This window comes from Salvelinus namaycush, chromosome 4 (assembly GCF_016432855.1).
Source record: "Salvelinus namaycush isolate Seneca chromosome 4, SaNama_1.0, whole genome shotgun sequence".
In the NCBI taxonomy this organism is placed as follows: Eukaryota; Metazoa; Chordata; class Actinopteri; order Salmoniformes; family Salmonidae; genus Salvelinus; species Salvelinus namaycush.
In genome coordinates this window covers 31444559-31460205 of record NC_052310.1, presented here as the reverse complement: position 1 = coordinate 31460205, position 15647 = coordinate 31444559, and the positions used below count along the sequence as shown (strand labels likewise).

The following is a 15647-nucleotide window of genomic DNA, read 5'->3' as shown; positions in this document are numbered from 1 at the left end:
CCTGCTGTTTCATTACACTGGTGTCAGAAGTGATCGGACCTTGCATCCACGACAGTGGGTGTGCTTGGCCGGTGAGCGCGTTCCTGCAAGCTAGCGCGAGGACGCGCTCTTTGAAAGGAAGGGAGTAGTGTAACGACCCTGGGTTTATAAGCGCGGAAATCGACTCTGCCGCATGAGCATGCTTTTGCGGCACAGTCGATAGCGCGCCGGACCTCGGGATAGAAGGTCGAGGGTTCGAGATCTGCTCCCTGCCTGTTTCATTACAATACATTCAGAGTTCACCGACTAGCCCCTCGCTTTGAGGTTTTGGCAAACAGACGTATACAGTAGCTGCAAACTAGCTAAAACTCTTGAAGCCAGACTAGTGTGTACAGTCAGTAGCCATGCCAAGCAGAGCTCCATTCAACTAGCTACTATTGCTATTAGCTACCTGGGTTCTCTCTGGAGTTTTCCTCTTTGGAACTTTCTCTGAAGTCTTTTTTATTTTCTGATGTGTTATCCTTTTTCTCCTCGAACGGTCGGAGTTTCTTTGCACTAGGTTCGCCTGGTGCCATGAATGATTACGCCGAGACCTCCTTGAGTAAAGATGAGAATATCAAAAGGAATCTAGACAGGGGAAACGGCTTTAAAATAATCACTGACAATACAACGGCTACCACATCGACAGTCAAACTTCATGACACGTGTTTTTATTTTTGGACTTAATTTAAGGTTAGGTTTACAATCACACTTTAAAAAGATACGTTTTAGAAATAGGCGGGGTTTATGACTTTGTGGCTATGGGAACTAGGGACGACCCCCAATACAACAGCTGGAGATTGATGGCGCGTTCAAGCCAACTTGGAATTCCGAATCATGACCCGCCCGTTTAACCCAGCCGCACCAATGTGTCGGAGGAAACTTTACATAAAACCGCTAAAGCGTTTTAGCTTGTAGCATCCTACCCAAGAAGAAAAAAACCGCTAAAGCGTGATGAGCCAACCCGGATAACGCTGTGCCAATTATGGGACTTCCGATCACGGCCGGGTGTGACATTACACAACCCTGGTCTGTTGTGACGCCTCTAGCACCTTAGACTGCTGCGGAGTCGGAGATTTCCGAGTTCCCAGTAGTTTTGAACGCGGCATTAAGCTGCCTGCAGACGATTGTGCCTGACTAGAAATACAGGAACTTTGGTCAGAAGTTGATGTTGTGCTTTTCGGTCAGTGCATGTTACACACAAATATTCACAAATGTCAAGGCTGAATGTTTAAAGGTTTTATGTAAAGTTATATTGTGCTGATAAGAGTATAAATGTGCATATTAAATCAGGCTTCTGTGTATAGTGGCCAGACTACTCTCTGACAGTGCAACACAGTTTTATTCCTGCCACTAGCACTGGAACAAAGCAGGTAATTATACTTTTTGATACACTTTAACTAACTTAACCGCTATTTCAACCGATTTAACAAGACTCGACTTGCTGAATGTCACAAGCTAGAATAAGATTGCTGGCTACAATGTTGCAGACAGTTCGATCACTGTGCTCGAGGCTGTAAGGCTAGGCTAACTTCGTTGAGTCAATATCGGTGCAGACAGAGTTTATAACCAGATTGTACTGTTTAGCCAGTGGACTACTAGGCTTTGATTTTAACATCTGACAGTGGATGATATTTATCATCATGGATAAACTTTATGTTGTACAGCTCTTCTAACATCTGGAGTTTGTCTGCATCTTGGATGCAACGTGGCACATACCAAACTAAAGTGAAAGACAGGGATGTCATTGTGCATTGTACACAACCCTGGTCTGTAGTACTGTTCTGAGCTGTCTATCCCACTGATCTGATCCACGGGGTAGATAATATATCTCTAGCCCTGTAATGTAGGACACATGTGTTACACCTTTGGCTTAGGGCTGGGGACCCGTAACGCACACAAACAAACCTTTATATTTATTTATTTTTACCCCTTTTTTCCTCCCCAATTGGTAGTTATTCTTGTCTCATTGCTGCAACTCCCGTATGGACTCGGGAGACGCGAAGGTCGAGAGCTGTGCGTACTCCAAAACACAATCAAACCAAGCCGCACTGCTTCTTGACACAATGCCCACTTCACACGGAAGCCAGCCGCACCAATGTGTCGGAGGAAACGAGTACACTGCTCCAGTGTCAGCGTGCACTGCACCCGGCCCGCCACAGGAGTCGCTATTGCGCGATGGGACAAGGACATCCCTGCCGGCCAAACCCTCCCCTACCCCGGACAACGCTGGGCCAATTGTGTGCCGCCCCATGGGTCTCCCGGTCACGACAGAGCCTGGACTCGAATCCAAAATCTCTTTAGACCACTGCGCCACTCGGTAGGCCACACACAAACAAACCTACCTGTGTAACACCTGTCCCTCTCTACCAGCAGAGATGATCAACAGCCTGTTCTTGATCAACGCTTCGGGGGACATCTTCCTGGAGAAGCACTGGAAAAGTGTAGTCAGTCGGTCGGTGTGTGACTACTTCCTGGAAGCCAAAGAGAAGGCTCTGGAACCTGAGGACGTTCCACCTGTCATACACACCCCTCATCACTACCTCATCAGCATCTACAGGTCATGCATGTAGCGTATTAGGAAAGTATTCAGACCCCTTGACTTTTCCCACATTTTGTTACGTTACAGGCTTATATAAAAAAAAAAAAAAGATTAAACATTTTTTCCCCCTTAATCAATCTACACACAATACCCCATAATGAACTAGTGAAAACCGTTTTTTAGATATGTTTGCAAATGTATAAAATAAAACAGAAATCACATTTACATAAGTATTCAGACCCTTTACTCAGTACTTTGTTGGTGCACCTTTGGCAGAAATTACAGCCTCAAGTCTTTTTGGGTAGGATGCTACAAGCTTGAAACACCTGTCTTTGGGGAGTTTCTCCCATTCTTCTCTACAGATCTTCTCAAGCTCTGTCAGGTTGATGGGGAGCGTCGCTACACAGCTATTTTCAGGTCTCTCCAGAAATGTTCAATCAGGTTCAAGTCCGGGTTCTGGCTGGGCCACTCAAGGACATTCAGAGATGTGTCCCAAAGCCACTCCTGCGTTGCCTTCGCTGTGTGCTTAGGGTCCTGTTGGAAGGTGAATCTTCTCTCCAGTCTGATGTCCTGATCGCTCTGGAGCAGGTTTTCATCAAGGATCTCGCTGTACATCTTTCCCTCGATCCTGACTAGTCTCCCAGTCCCTGCCGCTGAAAAACATCCCCCGCAGTATGCTTCACTGTAGGGATGGTGCCAGGGTTCCTCCAGACGTGACACTTGGCAATTCAGGCCAAAGAGTTTAATCTTGGTTTCATCAGACCCGAGAATCTTGTTTCTCATGGTCTGAGAGTCCTTTAGGTGCCTTTTGGCAAACTCCAAGCGGGCTGTTATGTGCCTTTTTCTGAGGAGTGGCTTCTGTCTGGCCACCCTACCATTAAAGGCCTGATTGGTGGAGTGCTGCAGAGATGGTTGTCCTTCTGGAAGGTTCTCCCATCTCCACAGAAGAACTCTGGAGTTCTGTCAGTGACAATCATGTTCTTGGTCACCTCCCTGACCAAGGCCCTTCTCCCCCGAATACTCAGTTTGTCCAGGCAACCAACTCTAGGAAGATATTTGGTCGTTCCAAACTTCTTCCATTTAAGAATGGCGAGGCCACTGTGTTCTTGGCAGCCTTCAATGCTGCATGAATGTTTTCTACCCTTCCCCAGATCTATGCCTTGACACAATCCTGTCTCGGAGCTCTACGGACAATTCCTTCGACCTCATGGCTTGGTTTTTTCTCTGACATGCATTGTCAACTGTGGGATATAGACAGGTGTGTGGGATATAGACATGTGTGTGCCTTTCCAAATCATGTACAATCAATTGAATTTACCACAGGTGGACTCCAAGTTGTAGAAACATCTCAAGGATGATCAATGGAAACAGGATGCACCAGAGCTCAATTTTGAGTCTCATAGCTAAGGGTCTGAATACTTACGTATATAAGGTATTTTTAATACAATTGCTACAATTTCTAAAACCTGTATTCGCTTTGTCATTGTGAGGTATTGTGTGTAGATTTATGAGGGGAAACAAATAAGTTAATCAATTTTAGAATAAGGCTAACAATGTGGGAAAAGTCAAGGGGTCTGAATACTTTCTGAATGCACTGTATGTATGCATAGAAAGACACACACACACACACACACACTTCTTCAACACCAAAGGACGCACACTTACACCTCATCAGCATCTACAAGTTATTTTATATCACTATTTAAGAAACCGCCATATATCCAAAACCAATGTAAAAACCTGCTCACTCATGACAGACAGTTTTAAGGTCTGTCTTTATTAGTGTGTTTTTTAAAAAACATTTGTTTTGTATACAATGTGTGAATGTTGCTTTACAAATATTGATTATTATTACTGTATTTATTATTACAGGGACAAGCTGTTCTTCCTCTCCGTCATCCAGACTGAGGTTCCTCCGCTGTTTGTCATTGAGTTCCTGCACCGCGTCGCAGAGATGATCCAGGTCTGACTCAACTCTAAGCCTGACAAATTGCCAGGATTAGTTCAACCTGACTAGTTACCTGGATTAGTTAACTATTTTATAACCAGTAATGTTTAAGTGTGTGTGTGTACGTCTTTTTCTGCAGGACTACTTTGGGGAGTGTTCGGAGACAGTAGTCAAGGACAACATGGTGATGGTGTATGAGCTGTTGGAGGAGATGCTTGACAACGGGTTTCCCCTGGCAACCGAATCTAACGTCCTCAAAGAGATGATCAGACCACCCACCATCCTCCGATCTGTTGTCAACACACTGACAGGTACCCTACCCCTACATGCTAACCTCTACCCTACAGCCTCCTTGACCCCTACACCCTAACCCATAATGCCTACTTCCCTAAAAGTGTGTGTGTGTGTCAAAATCAAATAACATTTTATTCGTCACATGCTTCATAAGGTTCTCTCAGTGCTAGAGGTATCACAACAGACCCTGGTTCGATTCCAGGCTTTATCACAACCGGCCGTGATTGGGAGTCCCATAGGGCGGCGCACAATTGGCCCAGCATCGTCCGGGTTAGGGAAGGGTTTGGCCGGGGTAGGCCGTCATAGTAAATAAGAATTTGTTGTTTAAAAAATAAAAGATTTATCAGACCGGGTGCATTTCCTTCGCGGGGCGGGCCGTTTGGGAACTTTTTGGCAAAATTAGCTTATACCCACTTCTCCAGGCACCACTACACCACTGCATAGGGCCGATGGAAAGACAGCAGTTACACACTGCATTATGTTAAAGGATAAGCAGTCCATAAACTGGGACATAATAAGCCAGTAGGTCCCAATCATAACAATACAAAAATACAACCATTAAGCATTTCCCAATATAAATCTATTACTTCCCATTGCAAAAAACATTTCACATTTAGCACACAAAGTAACAGGGACCTAGAGTTTAAAGTGGAACTGACAGTACTTTGTCTGTTTCATATCTGTAATGATATATGTAAAAATATCAAATCCCCAGTTAATGCTACAAAACAAACTTTATAAAAGGTTTTAAAAATAGGTTCTATTTGACTCAACGTTCCATGATGTACACGATTTTTATTGAACCTTTATTTAACTAGGCAAGTCAGCTAACAACACGTTCTTATTTACAATGACGGCCTACTAGGGAAAATGTTGCCTTGTTCAGGGGCAGAACGACAGATTTTTACCTTGTCAGCTCGGGGATTCGATCCAGCAACCTTTTGGTTACTGGCCCAACGCTCTAACCACTAGGCTACCTGCCACCACGAAGGCATTGTTGGTTGCAGTTCAATGCAAGATTAATATAATTCACCAATACATTTCTTGGTAGTCCAAAAAATATTGCTATCAGGTTGTAAATCACAGCTGGCCTGGTACATTGTTTGCTGCCTCAATTCAGAATGCACTGGTCAGGCTTCCATAGCCGCAGAACAGTTGAAACTGGAGCAACAGCAAGGCCAGGTGGACTGGGGACCACAAGGAGTCATCAGGCCAGGTAGTCCTGAGGCATGGTCCTACGGCTCAGGTCCTCCGAGAGAGAAAGAAAGAGAGAGAGAGTATACTTAAATTCACACAGGACACCGGAGAAATACTCCAGATTTAACAGACGGACCCTAGCCCCTCGACACAAACTACTGCAGCATAAATACTGGAGGCTGAGACAGGAGGGGTCGGGAGACACCGTGGCCCCATCCGACGATACACCCGGACAGGGCCAACCAGGCAGGATATAACCCCACCCACTTTGCCCAAGCACAGCCCCCACACCACTAGAGGGATATCTTCAACCACCAACTTACCTTCCTGAGACAAGGCCGAGTATAGCCCACAAAGATCTGCCCCACGGCACAACCCAAGGAGGGGCGCCAACCCGGACAGGAAGATCACGTCAGTGACTCAGCCCACTCAAGTGACGCACCCCTCCTAGGGACGGCATGGAAGAGCACCAGTAAGCCAGTGACTCAGCCCCTGTAATAGGGTTAGAGGCAGAGAATCCCAGTGGAGAGAGGGGAACCGGCCAGGCAGAGACAGCAAGGGCGGTTCGTTGCTCCAGTGCCTTTTCGTTCACCTTCACACTCCTGGGCCAGACTACACTCAGTCATAGGACCTACTGAAGAGATGAGTCTTCAATAAAGACTTAACTTCTCTGGTTGTCTCACCTCACCAACAGCAAGTGAAATTGCAGGGCGCCAAATGAAAGGGAATGCAGCTCGCTCTCACGGCCGCACGCGTGATTTAGCTCACGGCATTCTGCCAGACCCCTTAGTCAAACAGCCCCCTTCACAGTAGAAGCCTTAAACTTCAGTGTTTTCTTTCAAAATCTACTAATTATATGCATATTCTAGCTTTTGGGCCTGAGTAGCAGGCAGATTACTCTGGGCACCTTATTCATCCAAGCTACTCAATACTGCCCCCCAGTCCATGGATTCACTCTGTGTGCAATAATAGTGTTTAACATCATTTATTCATGACTACCACATCTCTGTACCCCACACATACAATTATCTGAATGTCCCTCAGTTGAACAGTTCATTTTAAGCACATATTAAACTACAAAGACCAGGGAGATATTCCAATGGTTCACAAAGAAGGGCACCTACCTATTGGGTTAAAACAAAAAGCAGACATTGAGTATCCCCTTGAGCATGGTGCTGTTATTAATTATACTTTGGATGGTGTATCAATACACCCAGTCACTACAAAGATACAGGCACCCTTCCTAACTCAGTTGCCGGAGAGGAAGGAAATCACTCAGGGATTTTACCATAAGGTCAATGGTGATTTTAAAAGAGTTTAATGGCTGGGATGGGATATAACTGTTACTCTACAATATTAACATAAATTACAGAGTGAAAAGAAGGAAGCCTGTACAGAATACAAATATTCCAAAACATGCATCCTGTTCGCAACAGGGCACTTATTAAGTACATATTGCAAAAAAAGAGGCAAAGAAATGCACTTTTTGTCCTGAATACAAAGTGTTATGTTTGGGGCAAATCCAACACTTCACTGAGTACCACTCTTCATATTTTCAAGCATGGTGGTGGCTGCGTCATGTTATGGGTATGCTTGTCATCGGCAAGGACTAGGGAGTTTTTTAGGATAAAAAGAAACGGAAAAGAGCTAAGAACAGGCAAAATTATAGAGGAAACTTGGTTTAGTCTGCTTTCCAACAGACACTGGGAGACACATTCACCTTTCAGCAGGACAATTACTGGAGTTGATTATCAAGGCAACATTGAATGTTCCTGAGTAACTTAGTTACCGTTTTGACTTAAATCGGCTTCAAAATCTATGGCAAGACTTGAAAATGGCTGTTTTGCAATGATCAACATCCAACTTGACAGTGCTTGAATGTTTTTTTAAATATTGGGCAAATATCATACAATCCAGCTGTGCAAAAGCTCTTGGAGACTTACCCAGAAAGACTTACAGCTATAATCGCTGCTAAAGGTGACTCTAACATGTATTGACTCAGGGGGCTGAATACTTACCTAATCAAGAAATATTAGTGTTTTATTTTCCATTAATTGTTTTAAATTTTCTTCCGCTTTGACATTAGAGTATTTTGTGTAGGTCGTTGACAAAAAATGACAAATCCATTTTGAACCCACTTTGTAACACAACAAAATGTGGAAAAAGTCAAGGGGTGTGAACTTTCTAAAGGCACTGTAGGTAGAGATAAAGTGACTAGGCAACAGGATCGATAATAAACTGTAGCAGCAGCGATGTTATGAGTTAGTGCAAAAAGTGTGTGTGTGTTCCAGGGACCAGTAACGTTGGAGACACGTTGCCAACTGGTCAGCTGTCGACCATCCCATGGAGGCGGGCCGGAGTGAAGTACACCAATAACGAAGCTTACTTTGACGTGGTGGAGGAGATTGACGCTATCCTGGACCAATCAGGTAGGAGCAGTACTGACTCGTCCACCGGCACCACGGTGCAGAGATCCAGGAAGTCAGATCCAGAGGTTAAAGGTCAGGCATCAGGAGTTTGTTTGTGTGTGTGTGTATGTGTAGTCTGTAAGCTGTGTTGTGATTGGTTAACAGGTACGACAGTGTTTGCAGAGATCCAGGGCGTGGTCGAGGCGTGTGTCAAGCTGTCTGGTATGCCCGACCTCACACTCTCCTTCATGGTGGGCCCCCACACACACACTATATCAGGGTTGGGGTCCATTCGAATTGAAGGTAGTCAATTCAGGAAATGATTTGACTTTTTAATAAAAAAATGGAAATAATAAATAACTTTTGAAAGTTACTTCTTGAATTGATTTCCTTCAATTCAAATTGACCCCTAACCTACACACATGCACATACATGCGCGCACACACACACACGGTTGGCAGGTAGCCTAGTGGTTAAGAGCGCTGGGCCAGTAACCGAAAGGTTGCCGGTTCGAATCACCGAGCCAGGAAAGTGGAAAAATATTGCCGTTCTGCCCATGAGCAAGGCAGTAAACCCCCAACAACTGCTCCCTGGGTGTCGTGGACATCGATTAAGGCAGCCTGACACATTTCGGCTGAATGCATTCAGTTGTGCAACTAACTAGGCATTTCCCTTCCCACACACAGAGAGAGAGCCCCAGTGTATTGTTCTATTCATACTGCATTTTGTCGTTGCAGAATCCTCGTCTCCTTGACGATGTGAGTTTCCACCCATGTGTTCGCTATAAACGCTGGGAGTCTGAGCGCGTCCTCTCCTTCATTCCTCCCGATGGGAACTTCACCCTGATGACCTATCACGTCAATGCACAGAAGTAAGGCTTTAAACTCTGACCCCTAATCATAACACTACCATGTCTATTATTTTCAGTCTGGTAGCCATCCCAGTTTAATAATAATATTGGTAATATTCTATTTATTCTGTTATATTCTATGCAGTCTTGTAGCCATCCCAGTGTATGTGAAGCAGAGCATCAGTTTCTTTGAGAGTGGTTCTGGTGGCCGTCTGGACGTGACCGTTGGACCGAAGCAGACCATGGGGAAGACGGTCGAAGGGGTAGTGGTCACGGTCCACTTGCCCAAAACTATCCTCAGCATCAATCTGACTGCCACACAGGGCAGTTACACATATGACAATGGTACAAAGGTAACTACACGCCTACTACCTTGTAACCTCTAACCCCTGAGCCTAACCACTACACAGAGTAGCTATACCTACGACCCTATTTCCAAGTTAGACAAGGTAAACAGCCAATCAACAGACATTATTATTAACAAACTTCTCCATCTCACAAGGACCCCTGAACCTAACCCCCCCCTTCTCTCTTTTTCTTTCTCTCTCTCTCTCCCTCGCTCTCTTCTCTCTAGTTGTTGGTGTGGGACATTGGAAAGTTGAACCCACAGAAGCTTCCTAACTTGCGAGGTAGTCTGAGTTTGCAGGCTGGAGCCCCCAAACCAGAGGAGAACCCCAGTCTGAACATCGACCTGAAGATACAGCAACTTGCCATATCAGGTACCCCTGACCTGTAACTTTTGTCCCTTTCAGCCTCTCCCTTTCAATTGTTGAATTCCAAATCGGTTCCTACTACCTAGCCCCCTTGTAGATCTGAAGGAATTGGATAAGTAGAAGCCTTATGGTAAAAGTTTAGTCTTGCCTCCTTATTGACTGTTGAAATGTGACCATATTGCTTCCACCGATCCAATTTTCATAGATCTATGAGTGGCTCGGTAATAGGCGCTAGGGGTAAATTTGGAATTAAGCTAATCTTTCTCTGTGTCTTGGCAGTAAAGTTTATGGTGTTGGTGGTAGTAACCTGCTCTGTAAAAGGTATTGCCATAGTAATACGGCATGCTAAATATCAATGTATACTCAGTTTATTAGGTACACCACCCCGTTCACGAAAATGGTCCACTCCTACAGACAGTGAGTTGTGGCTGTGGCTTGCTATATAAAGCAGGCAGACCGGCATCAAGGCATTCAGTTACTGTTCGATTGGACATTTAGAATGGGCAAAACCAGTGACCTAAGCGACTTTGAGCGTGGTATGATCGTCGGTGCCAGGCACGCCAGTTCCAGTATCTCAGAAACGGCCGACCTCTTGGACTTTTCACGCACGACAGTGTCTAGGGTTTACCGAGAATGGTAAGACAAAATAAAAACATCCAGGCAGTGGCAGTCCTGTGGGCGAAAACAGCTTGTTGATGAGAGGTCAAAGGATAAATGCAAGCTAACATGCAAGTCACAAATAAGCAAATAACGGTGCAGTACAACAGTGGTGTGCAGAACGGCATCTCAGAATGCACAACTCGTCAGTCCTTGTCACGGATGGGCTATTGTAGCAGACAACCACACCGGGTTCCACTCCTACTAGCTAAAAACAAGAAGAAGCGGCTGCAGTGGGCACGCGATCACCAACACTGGACAATTGAAGAGTGGAAAAACATTGCCTCTTCCGACGAATCCCAGCTCCTGTTGAGTCATGCTGATGGCAGTCCGGATTTGGCGTAAGTAGCATGAGTCTATGGTCACATCCTGCCTTGTCAACGTTACAGGCTGGTGGTGTAATGGTGTGGGGAATTTTTTCCTGGCACATGTTAGGTCCTCTTGATACCAATTGCGCAACAATTCCGTTCCCCGAAAAATTCTGGTTGTTCTGGAGACATAGGGGCGTCCTACGCTGCACTACACTGAACAAAAATATAAATGCAACATGCAACAATTTCAAAGATTTTATTGAGTTACAATGGTTCCTCCTTTAAATGTTGCTGCGCAGCTTGCATGGTGCCGCAGAATTCTATGGCACGTTATTTAAGTGTGAACCACTGGTACCATTAATGCTAGTTAGTGCTAGTTTTTCCCCGTCGGTGAATTGAACCCCTGTCTGCTGCGTGCCCGCACTCTCTAGTACAGGCATTATTGAAGGCTACCAAATGCTTCTCAAAGATGCCCTCTTGTGGTCAAACTAGCACTAACTAGCGTTGTAAATAAGAATTTGTTCTTAACTGATTTCATATGTGTTATTTCATAGTTGTGATGTCTTCACTTCTACATTGTAGAATAATAGTAAAAATAAAGAAAAACCCAGGAATGAGTAGGTTTGTCTAAACTTTTGACTGGTACTTGCTTTGACTGGTATTTGATTAATATTATGCTGGTTCTAATCCAAGGAAAACGAAAAACCCTCGGGGATTCCGTTAGGATGGAACGGGAAATATGACGCTGTACAACGTGATGGTCGGGAGTACAGTACTGGTCTATTTAGCTAAAGAATGCAGTGTCCTGCGGGTGCGCAGGATTCCGGGGTTCAATTCCCCGACGAGGCGGAAGAAGTAGGCTGCTCTTGTAAATAAGAATTTGTTCTTAACTGACTTGCCTAGTTAAATAAATCCTATTGCTTCTAACTTCAATATGCTCTTTAAATAAGACCTACGCCACTTTTAACAGTACATTACTCAATACTAGTGAGACTCATGTCGCCTACGGTAGGCCTACAGTATATCTAAAAATATGACGTGACTCTCCGCCAATAATTACATATAGAGAGAATTGGAGGATATTTCTGTAATCCAGTGATATTTATTCCCATAGTAATTCGTTATGGATCCATAACTAAATAAACATCAGCATTTTGAAAGAGTGTTTTTATTATTTTATGAATGAAAGCATAAAGATGCCATTTATTAGTTACATTGTTTTAGTTTGAACCTGCAGACTGGCACTAAGAACAGAACAGCGGGAACGTTTCCCTAGTCAGCGCCATTATTAGTGCAATGCCCCTTAAAGTGTTGCCAGTGTGGCGGGGTGGGGGTCCACCCCCTTCCTCCTCCCTTCCCCATGGGCTAGGTCGGTCTTCTGTGCGCGGCTCTGCGGCCCATCCCGTGCCCCCTGCCCTTGTGCCTTGAACCTTGCGCGCTTTCAGTGGATACAGCTGGAAAACTGCAATGCAGTCCCATTGTGCGCCACTCGGGAGCTGTGACCAATATATATTGTCCTGCTAATAACGGGGTTAATAATATATATGTGAGAATATCCAACGGGCTTTTATATAATTCTAAAATAATAATAATAGTCGCTTTGTGTAAAAAATAACAATATTTTGGAGATTTCGTTTTTCAAATAACGTAAAATTAGCGAGGAAAAAGGACATTCTTGAACATGGGGTTAGACATTGTTACTAATTTGTAAATCAAGCCAGTTTGTTATTTAGGATGATTTATTTCTGTTTTTAGAGGGAGAAAAACCAAAAACCTACAGTCATCTCATGGGTCTCCCAGTTGAGCCCACCACAGGTATTGAACCAGCATCTGTAACACAGCTATGCAGTGTCTTAGACCGTTGCACCACTCAAGAACTGTACAACGTGATTGGTCGGGAGTGGCATACAGTACTTCAGAAAGAGCAAAATAATCCTAAACAATAAAATAATAGAAACCTTAGTGTAACAACAGTTTTAGGAAGTAATACTGAAGTCGTGCACAATGCACAATTATCAGTTTCTATTTAGGTTTGTCGCCCATTCATTGTCAGTTAGAGACACAGTAGGGCCCAAAAGCATAATCAGTTCTCTAACTCCCCATTGCGCTGGTCTGGAGCAATGAAGTGGTGAAGCAGGGTACCGTACTAAACCACAAATTACCTCTAAGTCCCGCTGCGTAAGCTCACAACTTTTAAAGGAGGAACCACTGTACAGTTCATATAAGTAAAGTAGGCCCCAATCTATGGATTTCACATGACTGGGAATACAGATATGCATCTGTTGGTCACAGATACCTTTTTAAAAAAGGGGTGTGGATCAGAAAACCAGTCAGTATCAAGTGTGACCACCATTTTCCTCATGCAACGGGACACATCTCATTTGCATAGAGTTGATCAGGCTGTTGATTGTTGCCTGTGGAATGTTCACTTCTCTTCAATGGCTGTGCTAAGTTTCTGGATATTGGCGGGAACTGGAACACGCTGTCGTACACATCGATCCAGAGCATCCCAAACATGCTCAATGGGTGACATGTCTGGTGAGTATGCAGGGCATGGAAGAACTGGGACATTTTCAGCTTCCAAGAATTGTGTACAGATCCTTGCTACATGGGGCCGTGCATTATCATGCTGAATCAAGGTGATGGCAGCGGATGTTTGGCACGACAATGAGCCTCAGGATCTCGCCATGGTATCTCTGTGCATTCCAATTGCCATCGATAAAATGCAATTGTGTTTGTTGTCCGTAGCTTATGCCTGCCCATACCATAACACCACCGCCATCATGGGGCACTCTGTTCACATCTCCACGGTACAGTTGAAACCGGGATTAATTTGTGAAGAGCACACTTTTCCAGCTTCTTGATATGCCACAGCTGTCAGGTGGATGGATAATCTTGGCAAAGGAGAAATGCTCACTAACAGGGATTTTAACAAATTTGTGCACAAAATTTGAGAGAAGCTTTTTGTGCATTTGAAGAATTTCTATGATCTGTTATTTCAGCTCATGAAACATGGGACCAACACTTTACATATATTTTTGTTCAGTATAGATGGGTGTACCTAATAAACCTCAGACTCAATGGAGAATGTGTGTTGATAAATGGTACAGTATAGGCGTTTGGATAAATGTGTAAATATATGGTAACTGTACAGTTTATGGTAAATCCATGATATAGTTAACCCCAAAACAATCTTTTAGTATTTTGTTTATTTGTCCACTGTTAATACATTCCCCAAAAATAGTGCATGTTTTCGGTCAAAATGTCAAGATAAAGAAAATTCAGTACAGAGCAAAACAAATGGTGATGCGTTTATGCTAACTGTGTTTTAGGACTGAAGGTGAACAGGCTGGATATGTTTGGGGAGAAGTACAAGCCTTTTAAAGGGGTTAAATACATCACCAAGGCCGGGAAGTTCCAGGTGCGGACTTGAAGATTGAAACCTAAAGGTCATAGGTCAACTAGCCAACGTGCCTAATGCTCTGGGTCAAAGGTCAACTCTTAGACACGCCAGCTGTCAACTATTATGCTCTCTATTTGTAGTTCAGAGCCGTGATCGGTCCATTATGACAAATGTCTGAAACTTGTAAAAAGGTTCACATCACTGCAGACTGTTGTGGCTCTGCAACAGCAAACTATGAATTGAGCTTTCTACATGCCAAGTGTCAACTCTTCTACCTTATGCCTTTTATACCCCTATACTCCCTCTGTATTAGGGACAGAGCCTGTATTAATAACTTGGTTGTTTATTTAAATGTTTATTATTTGGATGGAATGGAGTTGTTGGTCTGCGAAGGGAATTGTTTTGGACAATCAACCTATTATTTCTCCTGTATCTGGAATTAAATAACTGTGTTCCAGCACAGCCCACCTCTCGCTCTCTGTCTGTCTCGCTCACTCATCTCCCCTCTTTTTAAAATTCTATTTCTCTGCTTTAGCAGGTAAAGATTTAATATCTAGTTTTATATAAAGCATATTTTTTGACCATTTTATGACTAATAACCCTCTAATGCTGAGTAACTGCAACCCAGAGTGGAATCTCATTTGGTCATACATGGTGTTAATTAATATACAGGCTAACAATTACTGCAAGTATTAATAAATATACATAAAGTCACTACTGCATGTTATTTGCCACTCTCACCAGGGCCTTTTGGGTAGCCATTGAAACTGTTGTCATCCCAGCTAGCACATATAGAGCTTGGTGAGAGCGTGGTTGTCCTATGGTTATTTTGCATACAACCTTCCCACAACCTTCTGAGAATGGTGCAGGATAGTTGTTTGGCTTTGGAACATTGTCAGCACAGTTAAAGAACTTGACAAAAAAACATTATTTTCTTTGTATTTCATGACTTTAACACAACATTTCCTAAAAGTTCAAACATGGTTACATTTCATTTAAATTCTGGTAATGGTCTAGGAACGTTCTCCAACTTGTTTGACATGTTCTCAAAGTTCAGAGAACATTAAGACATTTCAGTACTTCAGCATAATGTTTTCTGCAGGTTTCCTCATGGTTCTATTTAAAGTCATGTTCTCAGAACATTAAGAAAACTTTCCATAAAAACCAAAAGCAAATATTTTGTAACGTTCTAAGAATGTTATTTAAAAACATATCCATTCTCAGCGTCAACAAAACTCTCTATCCTCTATCTTGTTAAGTGTGTTCAGGTGTGTTGGCCTGAGCTTGTTTTCTTTGAAATGGGGTC

At 43.7% G+C, this 15647-nt stretch overlaps 1 protein-coding gene across 3 annotated transcripts; it reads left to right on the top strand.

Annotated features, from left to right (window-relative positions):
• Window positions 1-1183: 1183 nt before the first annotated feature.
• Window positions 1184-14814, top strand: LOC120046436 (AP-3 complex subunit mu-1). Of its 3 annotated transcripts, XM_038991665.1 has the most exons (11): window positions 1184-1201; window positions 1326-1391; window positions 2395-2578; window positions 4433-4523; window positions 4648-4819; window positions 8291-8428; window positions 8573-8658; window positions 9145-9278; window positions 9403-9610; window positions 9832-9976; window positions 14271-14814. In XM_038991665.1, the coding sequence occupies exons 3-11, from the start codon at window positions 2397-2399 to the stop codon at window positions 14369-14371; spliced, it is 1257 nt and encodes a 418-aa protein (XP_038847593.1). In that variant the 5' UTR covers window positions 1184-1201; window positions 1326-1391; window positions 2395-2396; the 3' UTR covers window positions 14372-14814. The 3 variants fall into 3 exon arrangements, with proteins under 3 accessions (XP_038847593.1, XP_038847592.1, XP_038847594.1); XM_038991664.1 differs by lacking the exon at window positions 1184-1201 and having other exon boundaries at window positions 1240-1391; window positions 2392-2578; XM_038991666.1 differs by lacking the exons at window positions 1184-1201; window positions 2395-2578 and having other exon boundaries at window positions 1242-1391.
• Window positions 14815-15647: the final 833 nt, after the last annotated feature.

Coding starts and splice junctions, on each gene's coding strand:
- LOC120046436 (XM_038991665.1), top strand. CDS start 2,397: ATGATCAACAGCCTGTTCTTGATCAACGCTTCGGGGGACATCTTCCTG. Junction 4,524..4,647: donor GCGTCGCAGAGATGATCCAG/GTCTGACTCAAC, acceptor CTTTTTCTGCAG/GACTACTTTGGGGAGTGTTC. Junction 9,977..14,270: donor ACAGCAACTTGCCATATCAG/GTACCCCTGACC, acceptor ACTGTGTTTTAG/GACTGAAGGTGAACAGGCTG.